Source organism: Rissa tridactyla, chromosome 21 (genome assembly GCF_028500815.1).
Source record: "Rissa tridactyla isolate bRisTri1 chromosome 21, bRisTri1.patW.cur.20221130, whole genome shotgun sequence".
NCBI lineage: Eukaryota > Metazoa > Chordata > Aves > Charadriiformes > Laridae > Rissa > Rissa tridactyla.
In genome coordinates, this window is record NC_071486.1 from 2,240,937 (window position 1) to 2,261,967 (window position 21,031).

Genomic DNA, 21,031 nt, shown 5'->3' on the forward strand with positions numbered 1-21,031 from the left:
CCCCCGCGTCCCGCCTCCATCGCGGGCGGGAGGAGCCCGGAGCCGGGCGGCGGAGCGGGGCAGCCGCCGGGCGGTGCCGGGGTGAGGCCGGGGGCGGCTGACGGGGGGCACGGGGCCGGGGGGTCGGGGGGGAAGTTCGGCCCCTCACGGTGGGCCCGGGCCGGGAGGTGGGGGGTGGCGGCTCCCCGGGCCTGGCGGGGCTCCCCGGGCCTCAGCCAGGCCCTCGCCAGGCGCCCAGCTGCGGGGGTGGGGGCTGTTTTCGCCTTCAATTTATTGATTATTTTTTTAATTAAAAAAAAAGAAAGGCTCTGGCTGGAGCTCCTCTGCCTCAGAGATTAATAAGGGCGATGCCGTGGGCCTGTGGTGGGGTGCAGGCCCTGCTCCGGAGGGCTTTTAGCCCAGAGCTGGGACCTGACCCCCCTGAGCAGGGCCGAGGGAGGCGGATTAATGGTGTTAAAGCAGATGAGAATGGGTTTTTTTTAATTATATCGCTGTTTCAGGTTCACCAGCAAGGCAAGCAAGCTTTCCCTTTTAAAGACTCCTGCGACAGCGTTTCTCTCTAAATATTTATCTTTCTAAGGCCTGGGTTGGAACACCTCGCTGTGCATAGGGTTTGCGGGTGGGACTGGGCGCTCTGGTGGAAACCCTTCAGGCTGAGAACCATCGCTATGTATGTCTGCAGAGAGAGCTGCTTATTCCTCCTAGGGTGGCGGAGTTTATAAAAAAATAGCCCTAACATATGGGTTCCCTCGTTTCAAAGGCCTGTCTCTGAGGGGCTGCTGTGTGCAAGGGATAAGACTTGCTCAGTCTGTGTGTGTGATGGCGGAGCGGGTACAGTAGTCTGTTGTTATTATTTTGTCGGTTGTATTGTGGTAATAGGAAGGGAAATAATGGGTTGTTATTTGTTTTTTAAGGCCTCATCTGTTCTCAAAACAATGTGAGAGCCCAATGCCTTATTTCCTAGCTGAGGACCTTGGTTACTTTTGAGTTTGCCAAGGAGCTGCATTGGGTTTTTAGTGCCTGTGACTTGCAGGGGTTGTCTACAAAGGTGTTTGTTCAGAGTTGAAGACAAATGGGGGGGCGGGGGGGTGGGGGAAGATGCATCTCAGCATTTTATCCTAGCGGGATGCTCCTGCTGTTTGGAAAGGGGGAAATCACCACATTTGACAGCATTTCTGTTTTAAGTGGTTCCAGGCAGATTCTGTAAGCAGGGAAAGCTCGCTGAAACTGCTGGAATTCAGCACAGGAGAACTTCACGGGCGAAAGCTTTGGCACACGGGAGCCTGAGGAAGCTAGATAACCTTTCAGACCATTTAATGCACCAGTTGCAGCATCAAGGCAAACTAGGGTAATCATAAAAGCTAGGGGGAAAAAAAAAGGCATTTAATGTCCTGCAGATGTGCTGGCTCTTGCTTGTTATATGAAGCAGGGTATTACATAAATGAAAGAGTTTGTAAAGCAGTGTATTGTTTTCATAGAGCCAAGTGCATGCCAGGTGCTTTACAGACAAGAAAAGGTTCCTGCCTTGGAGAGCTTACGATCCATAATGAGATATTATTGATCAAACCTGGTTTAGGGCAGCTTTGCTGGCCCATGGGGCTGCTCAGGTGGTAAGATCTGGGACAAATATTTGCATGGAACGCAAGGAATGTCAGTAGAACAGGGCCAGGAGCTAATTAACCTGGCAATGTAGTGCAGTATGTTCTCATTGCGTGCTTGGGGTTAGGTTTTAATTTGGCATTTTACTCTTTTGGTGTTTCTAAGGCTGTGGCTAGAAATTTGACACTAATGTTAATGTAACATCTGACATTAACTGCTTGAGTTGGATGCTTAGGCAGCTGCTGACCAAACAAATAGGAGTTATTTTTCAGCCAGATAATTTTCCTGATCTGATTCACCATGTGACCACATAAACAAATGTGCAAGAGCAGAACAGGGAGTTTATCTGGAAGGGAGAGTCCTGTTGAAAAGTGGTTGGTTTTTTTCTGAAACTACACTCTAGCACTGCAGGAAAAAAAGATATAAAATGCTATGGTGTCCTGGTGTGAGGTAAAACAGAACCAATTTTCTGTCTTGTAATTTTACTTTTTAGCTGGGCCTCTTCTAACTGACTAAACTCTGAAATTAACAGCATATTGTTCAGAAACTGTTCTCTCTCTGTGTGATAAGACCTGATTATACCAAGGGATGGTACGCAGAGAGGCTCTTGCTTATACTTACTGCTATAACAACTAAGGTCAGCTAGTTTCGTTATTTGCCCCGTTAGAGAGTCAGAAGTGGAAAAGCCTAGAGGGGTCCCACCTGTAGGGAGGAGCGGACAGGAGAGGTGACCCAAACCTGACCAACAGGGGTGTTCCATCCCATCTGCCCCACGCTCAGTATAAAAGCTGAGGGATCAAAAGGTCAAGTCTTCTTTCTTCAATGGCCGACGTCCGAGGAGGACCCTGTCTGTTCGTCTGCCTTTGATCCCGATCTGAGCATTCCTGATTCCAGATCCGGAATTCAGCTCCTGCCCATCACTGTCTCCAGTCTGGGACTTTCCCTGTGCCTGCTGGTGATGGGATGGTCATCCTAGGAGCTGGATACGGTTTTGTGTATATACTTTTTAAAAATTTTATTATTATTTATTATTTAATTATTTATTAATATTTTTATTAAAGTAGTTTAGTTCTTTTTCTAAACTCATACATCTCCTTGTCTCTTCCTCTCCTCTCTTTGGAGGTCGGGGGGAGGGCCATCTGTCATTCTGCTTGGCCAATCCGGCCAAAACCACGACACATGGCTTGGGTTCTGGCTTGTAGGAGCCCATGGTTTAGGGGGAGAGCTGTCAACCAGTTCTTTAAAGGCAAATCAGATTTCAAGTTTGGTGAAATCTTATTTCTTGGTACGTACATCCATTTATGGCTGATTTGTCCTGCAGGAGCAGCCAGAATGAGTTACAGCAGAGCAAATCTAAGTTTAGGTAGCATGTTATGCAGTGCTTGTCAGCTTGTTCTCGAGTGAGCAAAACGGATCTGTGCTTTTAAAACGCCGGCTGTGCTGCGAGGTGTGTGCAGAGCAGACCTGTGTAAATAGTTATACAATTCCTGCAGTACGGCGCCAGACTCCCTGGGGCGAGGTGGTGAATTGGGTGAAGCAGAACGCTGGATTCACGAGCGGGTTGCTGGTGTCAGGGGGTACTTGGAGAAAAAGGGGCCTGATTGCCGTTTTCAGCTGTGAGCTGGGTGTATTGGTTGTGCTGCTTGTGTTTTTTATGTGATGATCCTCAGGCTGTGCATTCAGGGTGATGCATTGCTAAATTGTGTCTCTCCAGAAAGAGTTTTGGTTGTTCCAGTTTGATCCAAGTTAGTTTTCCCAGCTCAGAAACAAGAAGCAAAGCAAGGCCTCACAGATGCTCCCTTTCCCCCAGCAGTGTTTCTCTGAGGCTAAATGTCTCTCTAACGATAAGATTCTCGCATTGGCAGCTATTAGCTTGTCCAGCAGTTTCTTTGCATCTTTTCTTCAGCCCATCTGCTGCTCTTGGTATCGCAAGGCTCTGCCTTTGTGGCAGACAGGGGGAGCGGTAGAGGAACGCATTTATCTTCTTTTTTTTTTTTTTTTTTGTGGTCATCTTAATGTTGATCGCTCATAGGTGTGTTCTTACAAGCTTCCCCGTTGAAATTTCACGGTGGGAAATAATTTGCTGTTAAATGCCATTTTGTCTCTGTTTTGCATTCACGATGCTATTCTTCCTGTGGTGTTTAGTTAGGTGGTATTTCTGCATCTGAACGACCTGCAGGCAAATTTTCAGAGGAACTAGGACCTTTCGTTGCCTGCAGAGCATGCTGCTATCACGTTACTGTTACTCAATAATCAGTTGGCCTGGATGTCATGTTGCGAAAACCTAAACAAATTGTAAACTGTTGAACTTTGCCCCACGTGAACTGCTTATTTCTCTATCATGTTCTTATTGCTGTCAGGAGATTTAATGAAAACAAACCTACGTTAATATAAGTGACTAAAATGATAGCGCAGGCGAGCTTAGCTTGGCTACTGTGTGTGATGATCAGCTTTGTATTGCCGGCTCTTGTACTTGGTGAGCAATCGCTTTATGGGACATATTCATTTGGAATAGATGAATAAATGGAGTTTCATTGATTTCTGGGAAGCTTTGTTCATTTACATAAGCTGTGAATCTCAGCCGGTTCTTCTCTTGTCAGGAAATTTCACGGCTTCTTTCAATCCCAGGGAGATATTGAACCAGCTGAGACTATTAGGATTGCAGCTAGATGTTGTGCCTCAGGCTGTGAACAGGTTTGCTCCGGAGAAGCCTTCCTTCTTGCCTAGACATTGCGACGTTCCTGTGATCTCTCTGCACATGCTGGTGTTGAGCTGTACGGCTGGAGTGTGTTTTCTGTTAACGTACTGAATCTCTCCGCAGGGATTTTTCATCGGAGGCCATGGAGCTTTCGGCCAACGAGCTCAGCATCTATGACAAGCTATCGGAGACGATTGATCTAGTGAGGCAGACTGGCCACCAGTGTGGGATGTCAGAAAAAGCCATTGAGAAATTTATCAAGCAGCTCTTGGAAAGAAATGAACCCCAAAGGGGACCTCCGCGGTACCCTATCTTAGTAGCGCTCTACAAGGTAAGGTGTCTTTTGGGCATGTGCAGACCATTTGGAGGGTCGGAGTTCTTCTTTTGCACCTGAGCCTTTTATTTCCCATTGCGTTTTCTTGATGACTTTTTGTGAGTTCTTTATTTAAAAAGCTGTGAAGTGTAGTTTCCTTCCTTTGTCCCACGAGCTTGTTTGAAAACAGAATACAGCCGACCAAGATTTGAAATTACTCATGTACATTGAAAGTTTAACATGTCAACACCTTCCTCTCCTTAAACTATTAAAGAATGAGGCTTGGATTGATTCTTCAGGCAAAGATTCCTAGTGTCAACACCCTCAGTGGAACTGTGAGGAAGGGAGGAGATTCTTAAAGTTCAGGGTTGAATAATGAAGCGATCCAAGTTCTGTTTCTGATCCTGTCACAAGCTTCTTGGCTGTCTTTATTCTCCTTCTAGTCTAATAAACTGGTTGCCGTGATGCTTGATGCTAGAAAAATGCTTTGAGACCCATAACTAAAAGATGCTGTAAAAGGTTTTGCAAAGTGGGTGAAAGGATGCTATTGTTAGGCAGGTTCGAGATGTTTGCTACAAGGATGAAAAGCTTCCCACTGGTATAATATTCAGTAATATTTTAGTGTCATCTGTACAAAATCATTGGGATGGTTTCTATTTAGAAAAAAAATCAAGCTTTCTTCCTCGTGTCCTATAAAAAGCTGTAAAATGAGGCAGGAGAACAGGAAACTGGAAGCTTGAACTTTTGGCTTCTGTTCTTGTTTTTGTTGTTGATTCACTTTGACTTTGGCCAGGGGGCGAAATGCGTCATGTCATCTCTTTAAGGCTTATTTGGGATTCTGGTATGGAGGAGGGAGCTGGTGCCAACTCTGCCAAAGCGTTTCAAGGCTTGACGGATGTTTGCAAAAAGCCTTGAAAACCTTGTGTAAGAGGTATGGCAGAAGTGCGAGCTTTTATTTGATTAGGTGGGAGGAATTGGAAGTATCTGTAGATGATCCTCATTGGTCTGGCGCTAGATCACTTGCAGTGCTAAGATAGAAGAACAGAGTTGTGTGGCTTGGGTTTGAAGGCTGCTTGATTTTTGTCCTTGGACACCCCTAACAATAAAACTGAGTGACAACTCTGTGTACGTAAATAGCATTGCAGTTGAACAAGGAGCCACAGCAAAAATGTGAGTGTTCCTGTTACAGCACGCAGCCACAACCCTTTGATACCAGCCAGAAGGTGTGTCCTGTTCTGAAGACACAACCAACTCACTGCATATAATTAATTACATGCCTCTTTTCTCTCGCAGGGCCTGCTCACGCTGGGATTGGTCTTGCTGACTGTTTACTTTGTGATCCAGCCATACAGCCCGCTGCCACCCGAAGCTCCGCTCTCCAGAGCCCATGCCTGGGGCTCCCTCATCGGTCACATCCGGCTGCTCTCTCTGCCCATTGCCAAGAAGTACATGCTCGAGAGTAAGGAAACGATTTCTCTGCTGTAACATAAGCCTAGCAAGAAACACCAAGTAAAATATCAGCCATGCGAATCATTTGAGTGTCTCCCTGGGCACCAAATAACAAACGTGTTACTGGCATGGCACCATGGTTTTCTCTTTTCCTACCACTGTACTTAAAAATAGCATCCTGAGTTCTAGCTAGGGCACTTTTCCTTCCATTCACTGGGGCTGAAGCATATTTTGTCTCTAACTTCGTTTTGTTCTTGCACGTTCTCTTTTTCTTGCTTTTAACACCTCAGGTTTTTTCTTCCACAAGAGTTCCCCTTCCTCTAAAAAGATCTCTTCAGTTCTGAGAATCATACTGAGTTATGCAGGGTAAATGTCACTTTTTTTTTCTTTTTTTTCCCCCCCCCCCCCCCCCCCGAGTAAGCAGGCAAAAACAGTTTGTCAACCAAATCTTGGTATCTATGAGCAAAGTGTAAAAACCTCAACACGTGACGAGGAAGGGTAGTTTTTGCCAAGTGGCATGTTGGGAAAGGACTGGGGCTTGAGAGCTAGGGCGTTTATAGCAGTTAACCTAACATTAAGAGTAATGTGTGTGTGAGGAAGCTAGATAAATGGCTCCCTAATGAGGTGGTCCCATCACGGGAGAGCAACATAATAGATTTTCCTAGGCTGGCATAATAGAGATGGAAAATTTTGAGTATTTCTCATTCTCAGTTAGTCATTTCCACTGACTTAGACTGGCAAATGGGTGTAAGCATGGGCTCTGCCTCTGATAAAATACAAAGACTGTCAGTGGTGATAAAGCTGTGAATTATTTTGAGCAGGGATGTGGCACAATGTTGATCGTCTGTCGGCTCACTGTAAAAACAAACTCCTGTATCCATGCCCTCGACGGGTTTATATTTAGCTTCGGCAGCTCATTGTGTTGGAGTTGCCTGTTCTGGCTCTGACCTTCCTGCCGTAGCTAAAAAGGGCGCCCTGAAATGCCAGCACCGTCCTGCATTTTCTCTGTGTGTCTCCCTCTCTTCCGCTGACACATGGGATTTCTGTTGGTTTGGGCCCGTATGGGTGGGATGGGGTATCCCCCATTGTTCGTCTCCTTCCTTATACACTGGCATCTCTCACAGGGAGGAAAAAACAAAGGCGAGGAGATGGCTCTGATAGCAACTTGGCATTTGTAGCCTGCGTATCTACTGCATTTCAGCCTTGACATGAGTGAAGACCCCTCTGCTTCTGTATGGAGGAGGAAACCAACGTGAACTTTAATGTTCCTATTTGTTCAGTGAAGTTTTGTTCAGAAGGTTGGTAGGTTCTTCCTTTAGATGCCGCCAGGCTCCCTTGGGTGGGGAGAGCCCAGGGAGGTTCCTTGGGACAGCAAAAGGTTTATAGGACAAGGGCTGCCTGAAATCACGAGCCTCTTGCTGTGAAGATAAATAAGAGCAGGAGCAAGTCTGGGCTACTGATGGGGAAACCAGCTGAATGGGGAGGAGACAGGGAAACATCCAAAGGAGCAGGGCAAAAGGGAAGGATGGATGGGGAGGAAGGATGTGAGGTGATTGTTTAAATGCATATAAAACCCCTCATACCTCCATGAGTCCCGGAAATCTTCTGAAGTCATGAGCAATAGGGCGCACAGCAAGCGAGCTCTGGGGAAAGGAGGGGAGGTGCAGAGGGGATGAGGCAGTTGCCGCTCTGTTTTTCCAACAGTATTAGGTGTGGTGGAAACCATAGCATGTCCCAATTAACGTATTCGCTAGGGGTGGCTGGGGTAACTTTGATCCTGCCTCAGCAAAAGAAAGTGGACTAGACTCTGGTTATTGGAATGGGAGAGTGCAGCACCCAGCCTGAACCTTGGCTGGGATCCTGTGGGAATCCCTCACGTCCTGGCTTCCCAGCAGGCAGCTGTGGCCCCCGGGGCCCTCCCAGCATCCGGCTGTCCCAATGGCGCTGGTGTCAACTTCACGGCTCGCTGCTGAGTGGACCATAGTAAAGCCATCCAGCAGGGATCCGGAAGAGGGAGCAGCATGACCTGAGGCTGGGGGGCTCCCGAGCTGTCTGTCAGCCCTGCCTTGTGCATGATGTGACGTTTTGCCCTTAATTTTGGCCTTGTTGTCTGCTGAAGGGAAGGGATAGTGCTATGGCTTGTCATCCTGTTTGTTGATGTGAGCATAAGGCCGGGAGGTTTTGTAAGCAGGCGTAGTGTTCTCTGGTGCGTGATTGCATAGGAGATGGCACTGTCCAAGGAGACTGAGCAGCAGAGAAAAGCACTAACGAAGGGACTCGATGTACAGACGAGTCCTTTCTCTACGTAGATCCTGGTAGATGAAAATTTTGAGGGGGCTGAGGAGGAAACTTGGAACTTTCTGTGCTTGGGCACCAGTTCAAATCCAGCTCGGGCTGTTCTTGTTGAAAGCCACCTGTTAGCCGTTTGGAGGCTGCCTTGGCCCACCGGCAGCGCTGGCAGGCTTCCCCTGCCTGCGCCGCCCAACGTGGTGCGGACGGAGCCCAGTCGTGGCCAGTGTGGGCGCATGGGTGGTCCAGTTTGCTTCCTCCGGGCTTGAAGCCGCCTGGGCAGGCAGGGACAGCCCGCCTGCGTGGGGATGTGCTCTGGGGCCGTGCTGTCCCTCCTGAGCCTGCCCAGAGCAGCTTTCCTGTCTCCGGGATTGCAGGTTGGAGCCTGGTCTCCTGGTAGATGTGGGCTGAGCAGGCAGGTGTGTGTTGCAGAACAAAGGGAGCTCGGATGCCTGGTTTTACCCCAAGAGCCAGAGCCCCATGTTAGAGTAGTGGTGAGGCTTTGGGAGGAGCGGGGGTGCAGTATACTCAGGGTGATCTGCCTTCATCCCCACCATCATCCTCGTCCCTTCCACCCCAAGAGCCGTGCTGTGGATAACAAGGGCTGCCTGTCTGTCGGTGGCTGTGGGTGGACCTTTGAGCGGCCAAGGTGAGGAGCAGTGTCCACAAAGCTCTTGATTGCGTTAAGTTTATAGGATTAGGTCCAAAGTAAATTTCCTTTTTGCCTGTCTCTCTGCTCCGTTGCTTGCTGGCTTTCACCCCCGGACCAATTCCCATATTAAAACTAATGTTCCCACCCTTTGTTTCTTCAAAGCTGACTCTTAGACCCTTGGCCTTGGCGTCCATGCCTCTTTTTCAGCTGTTTTCCCAGGGCTAGGAACTGAGGTCCCTTCAGTTGGGGAAAAGTTCTGCATAAATGTGGTTTGCATTTGGTCTTCCTGAGCTGGTGTTTACGCAGAGCTTGTGAAAGCCCCAGTGCTGGGTCACGCTGCCTGCTTTGGGCTGGAGGAAACGCCTCTCACCGCCACGGCCTGTGGCTGTTGACCGGGTAGATCTGCGCTTCAGGTAGCCCCCAGGGAGGCAGTGGGTTTGCAGACCTCTGGGCTCTACCTCCTATAAGGAACACGGTGGATTTTGGGTGGGCACATGGGTTGACCTTCTGGTGCTGTCCCAAGGAGAAAGTAGGGCCTATGTAACCTGGATTCGTTTCTCTTCTCTGACATAGGCTGGGGTGGACATGTCATTCCCTCTGTGTTTCAGTTCTTTGGTGGTAAGTAGGGGTGCAGGTACCTCCCTCTCCCTGCAAGCATTAGGAAATAATATAAAAGAAACACAGAATGGTTTGTGTTGGAAGGGACCTTAAAGCCCAGCCAGTGCCACCCCCTGCCCTGGGCAGGGACACCTCCCACCAGCCCAGGTTGCTCCAAGCCCCGTCCAACCTGGCCTTGAACCCCTCCAGGGATGGGGCAGCCACAGCTTCTCTGGGCAACCTGGGCCAGGGGCTCACCACCTCACAGCCAAGAATTTCTTCCCTAGATCCTATCGAAATCTCCCCTTTTCCAGTGTAAATCCATTCCCCCTTGTCCCATGGCTCCCCTCCCTGATCCAGAGTCCCTCCCCAGCTTTCCTGGAGCCCCTTTAGGGGCTGGAAGGTCTCCCCGGAGCCTTCTCTTCTCCAGGCTGACCCCCCCAGCTCTCTCAGCCTGTACCCACAGCAGAGGGGCTCCAGCCCTCCCAGCATCTCTGGGGCTGCCTCTGACCCTGCTCCAACAGGTCTGTGAACGAGCTCTCAAAGTCTGTAGTAATTGGAGCCAAATGAAAAGGGGTTTTCTCTCTCTCTTTTTTTTTTTTTTTTTGTAGTTTTAAACCCACAATGGTGATCACCCTACTCGTTTTTCAGTGGTTCTTCCCTTCACAACTGTGTGACATCTGTATAGCTTTGTTAATATCTAAATATGAATTTTCATGTCAACTGGTTGATGACTGTTTCCTGCAAGCCACACAGAGCAATGACGTGATGAGCAGAGCGTTAAGTTGCTCTTACATGAACCTGTGTGTCTGCCTATGGTAAATTCAGTCCTCGCAGCTCAAAAACCTCAGCAGAGCAGGTCGGGCAGTGGCGAACAGGCTCTCATCCAACAACGTGACAATTTGCACGTTGTACCGATAGCAGGCGTTTGTAACGACCTCAAGGAAAATCCAACTTTGCTTCTGATAATGAGACCCAGTCCTCACCGCATACGTCGTACAGAGTTCAAAATCAACTGGATCGGTAGCTGCTCGGCACACCTAAAATCAGATGCAAGCATATACATAGCTCAGCGTTGGAAAAGGGATCCTGTGCTAGTTGTCCCTAGCTTGGAGAAGACTCCTTGTGTTAAATATTCCTTTTTGCCGAGACCAGTAGGGCTAAAATTATGTCTATGGGTTTTATATGTAATTTATTTTAGAGAAAGGAACCCTGCTGGAGGAACTGTGTTTAAGCAACGCCTTGTAAATGGCCTGTCACTGTCCCGTCCCAAGGCCTGCTGGGTGCCTTGGGGACGGGTCACAGCAGGCTGGGTGTTTGGGAGAGGACGGCAGCCTCTGCCTCTTGGCTGGCCACCTTCCATTTAGCTGGAGGCTTGTCTTGGCGCCTGGCCAGGTCCTGGCCGTCTTTCTCATCTTAACCCTTCGCAGGCAGCCTGCAGTGGACCAGCCACTGCCGCGTTTCTCTTCGCTTCTCACACTCCTCTCCTCCCCTCTTACTTTAGCCCTGAGGTGTGTTTATCCTTGGCGCAGCTCCGTGCAGAAAGGCAGCATCCAGCACGCCTGCCTTACATGAGGGTGGACTTTCTGTTTCGACATGGGCTTAAGCGCCCAGGTATTCAGCCAGTCTTTCCCCGTGGGTTTTGCAGCCCACGCTGCGTCTGACCTGCTGGGTTCAGCGATGCGTGAGCCCGAGGAACATGGGCCTGCGCTGAATGAAAGGGTTGCACAACAACGCTGCTTGGGAGGTAAAGCAGGATCTGATTTCTAACTTCGTGCTGCCTTCAGCGTGGCCTTCTGCTCTTGCTCATCAAGGATCTCACTTTTTTTTTCTTCCCCCCCCCCCCCCCCCAAGCAAAGTTAAGCTGGTTTGCTCTTGTTTGTGCGTATTTTCATGCACCCGCTCCAGGGGCTGGAGCGTTTTGAGGTGTATGTGGGTTGCAGCACTGTGCAGGGCTCCCTCCCATCGCTGTACAGCTGCCAGTTTATCTGATCTCTTTTTGTGTGTGTGTAAACAACCCTTTTATAATATAACCTGAGAGTGACCAACAGACACGTGTGTCTTGGCTCGTTCGAAGGGGGGAAAAAAAAAAAAGGCTGACTTTGCAGTGCAGGGTGGTGCCAAGCTGTTTTTGTATACTGCTTTACTTTGGCCTCCGTTCAGCCAGTGGACTGTTTGTTTGCATTTACTGACAGTAAACTAACTCCAAATCATTGTGGTAATCCAGAAGATGAAAAACTCTTCCTTTTGCTTCTATATTTTGATGCCTCCAGAATTTCTTGTTTCCTCATTTGCAGAGCAAGCGAATTCTCGCTTTGGATTTGCTTCCCTGGAGAGAGAGCGAGCGTGCCGTGCGTGGCCTGTCGCAGAGGCATTTAGCAGCCTAGCAGAGCCCTCCTTGCGCTAGTGACACAGGCACATCAAACCTTTTACGGAGTGAAGCCACCTTCGGGCAAATGGCAGCAACTGGGAGGGATTTGCTTCCAAAGCGTGCTGTTCCTCCGAGCCAGACCGCTGCTGTGGACGCTGCCAGAGCAGCATGAGCTGTCTTCTAGGGCACGTCACCAGCGGTGCAGGCTGGAGTGGACTTTGGAGGCTTTCCTGACAGCTTGGTCCCTGCCTTCAGTTTTCTAGATTGGTAGGTGCAGATTTCTCCTGGAAATAATGCTCTTTTGCCCCAGTGGACTCTGAATTCCTCTTGGGCTAGGCTGAGCAGACTTGATTTCACAATGTCTCGTTGGATCAAAATCATTTTTGTGCTTTGCTAGAGATTGACTAATCATCCTTCGGTTGTTTGACCAGCCGTTACCCATTAGTGAAATGAATGAGTAGTTCTTCGAGATGTTGACTTTTTACCCAGAACAAAAGTAGAAGTTTCTTGATGGGTTTGTTTGTAGCTGTTATTTTGTTGCTAGCTGTTCCTAAAAATGCTGTGAACCAAATGGGGAGGTACTTTCTTCTCCTGGCACAAATATATTAAATATAGTCAGAGCTACAAAAAAGTTCCATATGAGAAAGAAGTGAGGATCTTGTGTTGCACAGGGACCCTCTTTGTAGTATAGATTTAAAACCCCACTGTGATGCATTCCTTAATCAGGACTTCCACACTGTAATTAATAAGCACTCCTTATGATTCCTGTCTGACTTACTCAAGAACTCATCAGTTTAGCCTGACTTTGACATGACATTATAAATGATCAAATTATTTTTCAGCCTAGTGAAAAATTTCAGCAAGATGGAGCTTGGGAAATGTTGCTTTTGGGCCAAGTGCTGCCAATGTCTCCTCCGAACTGTGCCACACAGTAATTGCAAAGCTCTTAATTTCTACAGCTGTAAAGTAAGAATGATGAGATTTGCCCAGGTCATAGATTGTGATCATGAATTGATGTCCAAATTGCTTTGAATGTTTAAAATACTGTTTTATCTTTCTATAAAGTCTAGGAAAGGGAGCGTGATAAGCATATAGTATGTCCTGCTGCGATGACATAGCTTGACAAGTAACGAGCTACTCACTTGAGGCTATGGTATAGTATCTATAAGTGGTCTCAATGTGGCAAGTGGCTAGTTGTATCTTAGGAGTAAGAACAACCTGGCCTGCATATTCTTTGGCTGTCAAAGCAATAACAGTAGGTTATGAGCTGCAACTTCACTTCAAGGTTAAGGGCTAGACCTTGCAAATCCCTGTCCTTAAAATAATGGAAAACAGCACTGTAAAATCCAGCATCTGGAAGCTAGATGTTTCCAACTGGAGGGAGAGCTGCAGCCCTTCTGTGGTGATAGTAATCGGATGTCAGAGCGCTGAGGATCTTGTGGCCCCTTCATCAGTGGGAATTTTACAGGTAGGGTCAAATGCCTCTTAAAAAGCTCTACCCTATGTCAACCATAAGAATCAACTGGGAGTTGGGCTTTTGCTATGACAATTAATGGACGAGGTAAGTATCCCATGGTCTGTGTCAGATGCAAGTCCATGAAGGGTCTCTTTGGCCAAGGGGAAAGTGTGGTCGCAGACAGCAGAGCGTAGGCTGAGTTCTTAATCCCTTCTTTTGAAGGGTCTCTTCAGATCCACCTTGAAAAATTCCCTGTCTTTTAGAAATGTGCAGCTGAGGGGAGACACTGTAGGAGTGGACATCAGCATCTTCTCATTTTTGGATGTAGCGCGTAGGAGCAAGGTTGTGGCTGTCAGTGCAGTGCCATAAATGTGTCACTGGGTTGGGCCCAGGTGAGTCCATCCCATCCTGAGCTTACATTTGAATTGGCCAATGTAGAGTTGCTCATGCTTTTTGAGAGCCCTGAGGTTTTACCTGCTCACCTACCCTGATTACAAGTATTTTTGTAGTTCTTGATGCTGTGTTGGATCCTGTGAGGGACACTCCAAAAGTGTTTTGGGTGTTAATGAGCATTTGCAGCCAGACTTGTACAATGGACCTACAAGAAAGGACAGAGAAACGTCTTGTGAATATTCAGCGCACAGGCTAGTCTTTCTTTAGAGCCCTGAGTTCATCTAGGCTTCCTGAAGTTCCCTGAACCCTCGTAGCGCTGGTCCCTAGTGAGGTACATGGTGGGAATGGGGAATAGTGTCATCCTAAGAGGAATCGGGGATTTGGAACCAACCTTTGCAGATTGTGGAGCTGCTTAGAGCATTAGGCAGTCCTCCGGGAAGCTTTCTTCTATCTCTATCATGGGTGAGGGTAGCAACGACCTGTAAGGTCAGAAGACCTGGGGTTACTGCGAAGTCCTGGGGGAGTCCCCCTTCCCCTGGACCAGACTTTCCTGTGCAGACCTAGCCATCGCTCGCCTGCTGGAGGTTCCTTCAGCCTTGTATTCCTGAGTGCTGGGGAGCAAACCAGCTTGGTGGAGAGCCAGCAAGCTGCCTCAGCACCTGCAGCTCTACGTGCAGCAGGGTTTACGTTCTCAACACTTCGTTAGGGTCAGGAGCAGCCCTTGGTTCCCTGTGTCTTGCAGGAGCAAAAGGTCGCCCGGCTACAGGGCTTCCCTTTGAACCTGCTGCAGTCGCAGACTGATATTTAGCTCTCCATATCGTCCCTAAAGACACCAGGGCTGTTGCTGAGGTGCTGCTCTCAGATCTATGTGGGCAAGTTTCCATAAGTTTTATTGCTTCACTGCAGTAAAACCGTAGAAGCAGGGCCAGGTCTTCTCAGTAACCTCTTAGCTTCCAATCTGATCATCCACACCCAGCATCTCTGGGGTTGTGCACACACACCCCTCTGTAGTTCTGGGGACAGCCAAGAACTTGGGAGATCCTCTGTGAAAATGGCCAAGAAGGGCGGGGTACTCATTTGAAACTAATTGCAAGTTGAAAATTATTTTTCTGCAGAGTGGAAAGTACAGTCATAAACTCCTTCTAGCATTAATCATAGGCGCATTTTAAGGAAAGTTGTTATCTCTGTCTGTGCTGTGTTAGCAGCTGGAAGTCCCCAGCCCTGGCTCTGCTAGGAGATATCCTGACACAGGGGAGGAGACAGCTCTTGTTCTGGAGAGCCAATAAAGCATAAAAGGAAGTATTAGGTGGGTATGACCGATGGGGAGCTGAGGTTCTGCTTTACGAACTGAAGGCTGCTCCTCAGAGAGGGGTGAGAAAGCACAAGCGTGGAGGAGAGGTTAGCTGAGACTGGCCCGCGCTTCTGTCGCGCAATGGATATTGTACGTGTCAATACTACAGCTGCTTTCCTGCACTCGGGCTCCGCAGGGATAATTGCACACGCCCAGCACTTTAACATTTGAATGCGAGTGGATGGGACCATCGTGTGACGGCTGCACGTGATGGTTGCACTGGGATGAAGAGTGTATCTTTCTTTTCAGTCTCCGAGCAGACTGTGCGTGCGCACAGACAGCGGGCTCGACTTAAACCAAAATAATCCCCCAGGGTGTCTGGGAAGGGTGATAATGTAAAAGGAATGCAGGGAGGGTAATCGAAAGAGAGAATAAGCATCCTTGGTAAAACTCCTGCTCTGGTCCCCAGTGTGCAGTTGCATGCCCTCTCCTCTGCGCCCCGGCTCTTCTCCCTCCCTCCCTGGGAAGGGCAGGCGCTTCTCGCTGCCCGTACTTGTCATGCCAGTCACACGCATGCTGGTGCACAGACTAACACCCTCAACAATAAATCTAAAAGATTAATTACCAAAAAAAAAGAAAGAAAAAAAAAAAAGGAAAAAAAAAAAATCCCACAACCCCACTTGCGGCGTTTGAAATGCGTCTCAACCCTGCTCCGCTTGGGTTATTCATGGGGAAAAGAAATAACCTCCTGAATCGAGCAATTGAGAATGCAAATATCCCAGCTTAGCTCAAAAGAGGAATCAAGCTCCATACTGTCAAGCTGATTAGCATCCCGTTACGTGGGGCACTGCCCTGAGCCCGAAGAGAAAATTTTGGGACAACTGTGCTTAATGCTCTGGGATGAGGTTTCTAAGTTTTGCCCAGAAAGAAATTATAGTATTGCTACTCCCTGTGTGATGAGACACCATAAGATATATTTTCTTGTTCTCTTCATGGCGACTGCCCTTCCTCTGGTGAGATCTTTCAGCCTTTTGTTTCCTGTCACTGACCAGCTGTTTTTTGTGAGTTGAGTTTTTTTGTTGTTGTAAAATTGAAGCTTTCTACAGGCAGTGGAACAAAGATTTTCTTTTTTCTCTTGTGAGCAGGGAGGGAAAGTACGTTGGAGCAGTTTCTCATGGGACTGGGACTTCTGCTCGCAATAAGGATTTTACACTTTGTTTTGCCCCTTTTTCCCCCTTTCCCTGAAAGCAGTGTAGATGCGTCTTCCAGAAAGACTGGGAATTATATCCTAGTCCCTTTCAGTCCATACCCCAGCAGTAGGGTGGGAAATGCAGCATTTGGGAGTCGACTGGACATATTTAGAGAGAAAAAAAGCAAAATTAATCCAAATCTGCTCCTTGTTGTTCTGTCCCAATGAACGTAAATCCTCTAGAACATTCCTTGTTGTCTGTTGCAGATGTCGGAGGGAAAAATAAAACAAGAGCTTTCCTATCAAGCGCTGTTCATCAGTTATTACCCGTGTGCGGGAGCATGAGTGTGGCTGGAAGCTGCGATGGCAGTAACAGGCAGGCTGTGTGTGGTCTCTTTCGCCCCCCCTGAAAAGCTGCTGTGCGTCCACATTTCCCAATTTTATTTTTCAGACAGGTTTCACTGTCTCTGCCTTCTCACCTTTCCCATCCGCTCCATTTCCCGAGTGGGTGGCCTGCAGCGATGTCCGGGAGACATCAGCTCTTTTGACATGCACTGGCACCATGCGGGGGGGCGGGTGGGCCTGGCGTGAGGACAGATCTCTGGACTTTTTGTGTGAGGTGTGTCCTGAGCCTTCAGTTTTTCCTAATCCGCCCTGACAGATCAGGCATTCGGGTGGGTTTGCTGCCGCTGACAAAGTTAAACGTCTCCCTGTCAGATTAAGGCTGTAGAACCAGGGCTGTCACTGCTGTGAAATTAAAGCCGCCTCCTTTTATTGTGGCGGCTGCTCCTGCAGATCCTTTAGCATGGAAATACATGGGGCGTTCGGCATTATCAGCTCTTCTTCTGTTCATTCAGTGCTGCAACAAGTCTCTTCTGTTAATGTTTACTTACTTTTTTTGCGCTGTGAGGGCTGTTAAGTTGGAGCAGGGAAGCGGGATATGGGCATCAAGTAATGGTTTCCCATAAAAAAATTGAATTTTTGAAGATGTAAATATATGCAGTGTTCATTGTAGGCCAGTTCAGCCAACTGTGGTGTAACAATGATTTCTGGAATTTGAAATGGATATAGCTGTGGTCCAGGGGTTTCTCATGCTGGGACTTTTCTCCCCAGTTCATCTTCAAGTCAATGCATGGGATGAGTGAAAACAGCAGCAGCACGTCTTGGTGAAATCCCACATTCCCCAGCATCTTCTGCCCGGGACAGAATCTTTCTTAGTTAATGCGGTGGTAAAGGGTAGTGATTTTAGGGATGTCGTAGCAGGGTTCATGGCATCAGTGCTAACCAGAATAGAGTTACTCTTTTCAAGCTGGATCTTCTTTTTTTTTTTTAAAATCTTCTGGGTGTCTCCTTGAGGATTGCTCTTTTGACTGTGGACTCGTTTCGATTTAATTGCACTATATATAGTGGTCGCCATCCTCCTATTGATAATGAAAGGGTAACTTAGCCTGTATGCCTCATATGTACAGAAAAGTGTGATTTCTGTAAAGCTCTCCCATTTCTCACAACCCCAAGCCTTATCTCCAGAATCTCCAGCCTGTGCTGTAAATGTTCTGTGACGAGTTCCCTGGCCTGGTGAAACTTGCTCTTTTTGATTAACTTACAACCATTGGAAGCTATAAGAAATCTCAGTGTTTCATATTAGAGAGAATGAGTTTATCATCGAGTCTGTCTCCTTTCCAATTCATTTTTGATCTTATTAAACACATTTCTCTTGTTTCTTCCCAAGAATGCCAGGACTGGTGGGCAGCAGGTTGCAGACAGAACACCTCTACGCTTCCTGCAAACTGCACAGTCTGTTCTGCTGTGAAAAGCCTTCAGATAGTGACAGACTTCGGAGAACTATCAGAAAAGCTCCAGAGGTCTCAGCCTTTTCTAATCAAGGTAATGCATGGATATGTCAGGCCAGATGATTAATCCAAACTCTTGATTAGCAGCACCTAAAGACCCCTGCCCAGTATTTTCAACCACAAACTCCAGCTGATAGAACATATATCTAAGACATTTAGCCCCAGTTTAAAGATGTCAGGGGGTGAGGAGCCCACTGCATCCTTAGCAAGTTGGTCCTCTAACTAATTATCGTTATAGTTGGAAACTTAGCGATTTAGATAGCTGTTACTTTTGGATGTTCTTTGGCAGGATGGAAATAGGAGAGGGAGAGAACCCCAGGCGCCCAGCTTTTATCTTTGTTTTGTGTCGTTTAAGACAGGGCAGCATCTCTCCTATGAAGAACTGAAGCATTTTCAGTCCCAGGATCCAGACCTGGCAGAGGTTATAATAGAAGAAAATTCAGCTGAATTGTGGAGCTGCCCATTTTTCTTTCCCTGGTGAGTCAAAGACAAAACCCGTGATAGATGCATGCGTCCCTTCTGCAGGGGTGCCCAGGCTTTTGGCCGATGTGAATTACCAGGCGCTTGCACGTTGCACTTTAACTGGAGGGAAGTCGTTTGATCCAAGCAGAAGACTTCTGCACTAAAAATGGAGTGCTGTGGCTGGGACTTCGCATATTTCTCCCCTTACAAGACAAAAATATCCCAGTGACGGCTCAGTCCTGTTCTTCAGGCCATATGTTAATCATCTGGGCTGTGGTCTGATCACCTGAGGCAATTGGTTTACATTTCTCATCACTGCTGTCCGCCCAGTGGAAATCCTTCACCATTAGTGTTGACCAAGAAGAAATGGCATGATTTTAGCAAAACACCGAGAATTAACAGAAAGCCAGGGGATCCTGCAGTTTGTGTTTGGTTTCACGCAGGAAAAATGGGCAACCCTAATCCTGACCCCCTGTTACTAAAAGCTTTTTGCTAAAGCCTTTAGTGTGGCTACAAGACATGTGAACTCCAAGAGGTCTCTAAGAGGTTTCTAAGATTAGAGAGCAACCCAACTTATTAGCAAAGTCTTTTCATGTGGAGAAGGGTGAGAAGTAACGTGAGAAGGTGCCACCTGGTGTGGACCAGGCTCCCTGGCACCTCTGTAGGAGCAAAGGAGCAGTGTCCAAGCAGACTTGGAGAAAGGCATGGTGGAGTCTGTGCTTTGGCTAATGCTTAGATGGGATCTTCTTGCTGCACTTCTCGACTGCAGCACTGGTAGATGGATGATCAGGGGACAGAAGTATTAATCATGTCAAGACACTAGACAAAGATGTAAAAATAACAAGCCCCACCCTGCCTTTTCCAGTTACATTCCCTGGCCTAGAGAACAGACTTGGACTCCCCTTGCCTCGCCATGTGGTTTCAGTTATGGTTGTGTACAATGCCACCTCTCTGCATCTTTTGCGATTAATGGATCCGATCAATGACTCAGATGATTTTAAGGGAAGAGGTGGGAGGGAAGTTAAGTTTAGAGATCCATGATGATCTGTTTGTTCCCTGTTTACATGGTCCTGCTGCCTGTGCCAAGATGAAGGTATGAAGGAGCACAGGTTTGGAAGCTGAGAGGTCGAATTCTGCGCGTAGAGGCTAGTCTGTCAGCAGGCTGTTTATCAAGCATGAATATTTGTGAAGAATTTTGACCTTGGAAATAGCCTTTTAAATACAAGCATTATCGTTGCATGATAATTCTTTAATATGGGTTGTTTTGTTTTGTTTAGGAACAAATCTGTGAATAAAACTTGGATTCTGCAGGAATTTTTCCCCTCTTCTTCTCTGCTGTCCTTCCCCAAAACAGTGTCCTTGGAGAGCTGCTTCCTCATCCGCCATCCAGATTTGGGGAATAAGGTGAGAAATCCATCCCAGAGGTGTATTATCTCCCTGTCTGTGATTCGTCCTCCAGTCCCCCGAGTCTTTGGGCGATTTGCAGGATATTTTCAGCTGATAGAATCCTGGCAGAAGGGATTAGTGTGGTATCAGTTCTGGGACATCTCAAGGTTGCTGCACCACCCAGAAGTCGCATCTAGTTTCTTTTGGGTGGTACCGGTACCCCGCATCCATCTCCCTCAGCAGCTACAGATGCCCGCGTGGTGTCCCAGCTCCTTTCACATTCACGTCCTGGCCTTGCTCTGTAGCTGGATGAGGGATGGTCTTTTTGTGCACGGTTGGGCAGAATTCATTGAAGAGTTGCATTTTAGGAGCGGTTTCTGGCAGTAAGTGTCACCCATTCTGAGATACCTGCCATGGGGACGTTTCACTGACAGTTCGGGCTTCTAGCCTGATCTCCTCCTCCGTTTTCTTGTGGGCTTTTTGGGTGTGGAGGGCCTGTATTGCCTTGGACAGAAGAGGGGAGAAGGACCCTTGCATGCAGCTGACCCCAGCTATGATCTGCTGGTAGCTGGGATGAGAAGCAAATCTGCGGTTTGCACTGTCTCACCTTGCGGCAGGGCAGTGACTGGCCCCTGGTTTGATCAGACAGACCCAAGGAGAGCTAGGAATGCTTTTGAAATATTGTCCTCTCATCCTAGAGCTACAGCCTGCACAGCCTCTTTGCTGTTGGAAGTGGACAGCTCACCCTGACTGTTGTACCTCTGGACACGTGCAGAGGACACTGTGAGATGTTCAAGGTGGAGCTGGAAGCTGGAGATCTGGGTGAGTACTGTGGCTGTAGCATGCAGGGTCTGGGAGATCCCTCAGAGTCAGGAGACTGCTTCCAACTGGGTCTTTTCTGTCTGACACCTCTGTGTGCCATTACTGCCTCCAAACTGGTGTGTACCTGCTTGCGTGGAGGAGTGACTGGGAGTTTGTGGCCTGGAACACAAACAACGGGATATGATGAGATGCTCAGTGTGAAAACTGAACAGTA

General features: G+C 48.0%; 1 protein-coding gene across 3 annotated transcripts in view; it reads left to right on the forward strand.

Moving 5' to 3' along the window:
* Nucleotides 1-21,031, forward strand: part of C21H6orf89 (chromosome 21 C6orf89 homolog) — a 25,778-nt gene continuing 4,747 nt past the window's right edge. The window contains exons 1-7 of one of the 3 annotated variants that reach the window (XM_054181306.1): nt 1-81; nt 4,421-4,628; nt 5,904-6,069; nt 18,027-18,181; nt 18,503-18,624; nt 19,887-20,013; nt 20,694-20,817. In XM_054181306.1, coding sequence (XP_054037281.1) covers nt 4,440-4,628; nt 5,904-6,069; nt 18,027-18,181; nt 18,503-18,624; nt 19,887-20,013; nt 20,694-20,817 — 883 coding nt within the window. In that variant the 5' untranslated portion in view covers nt 1-81; nt 4,421-4,439. The other 2 variants (XM_054181305.1, XM_054181303.1) reach the window with 2 other exon arrangements.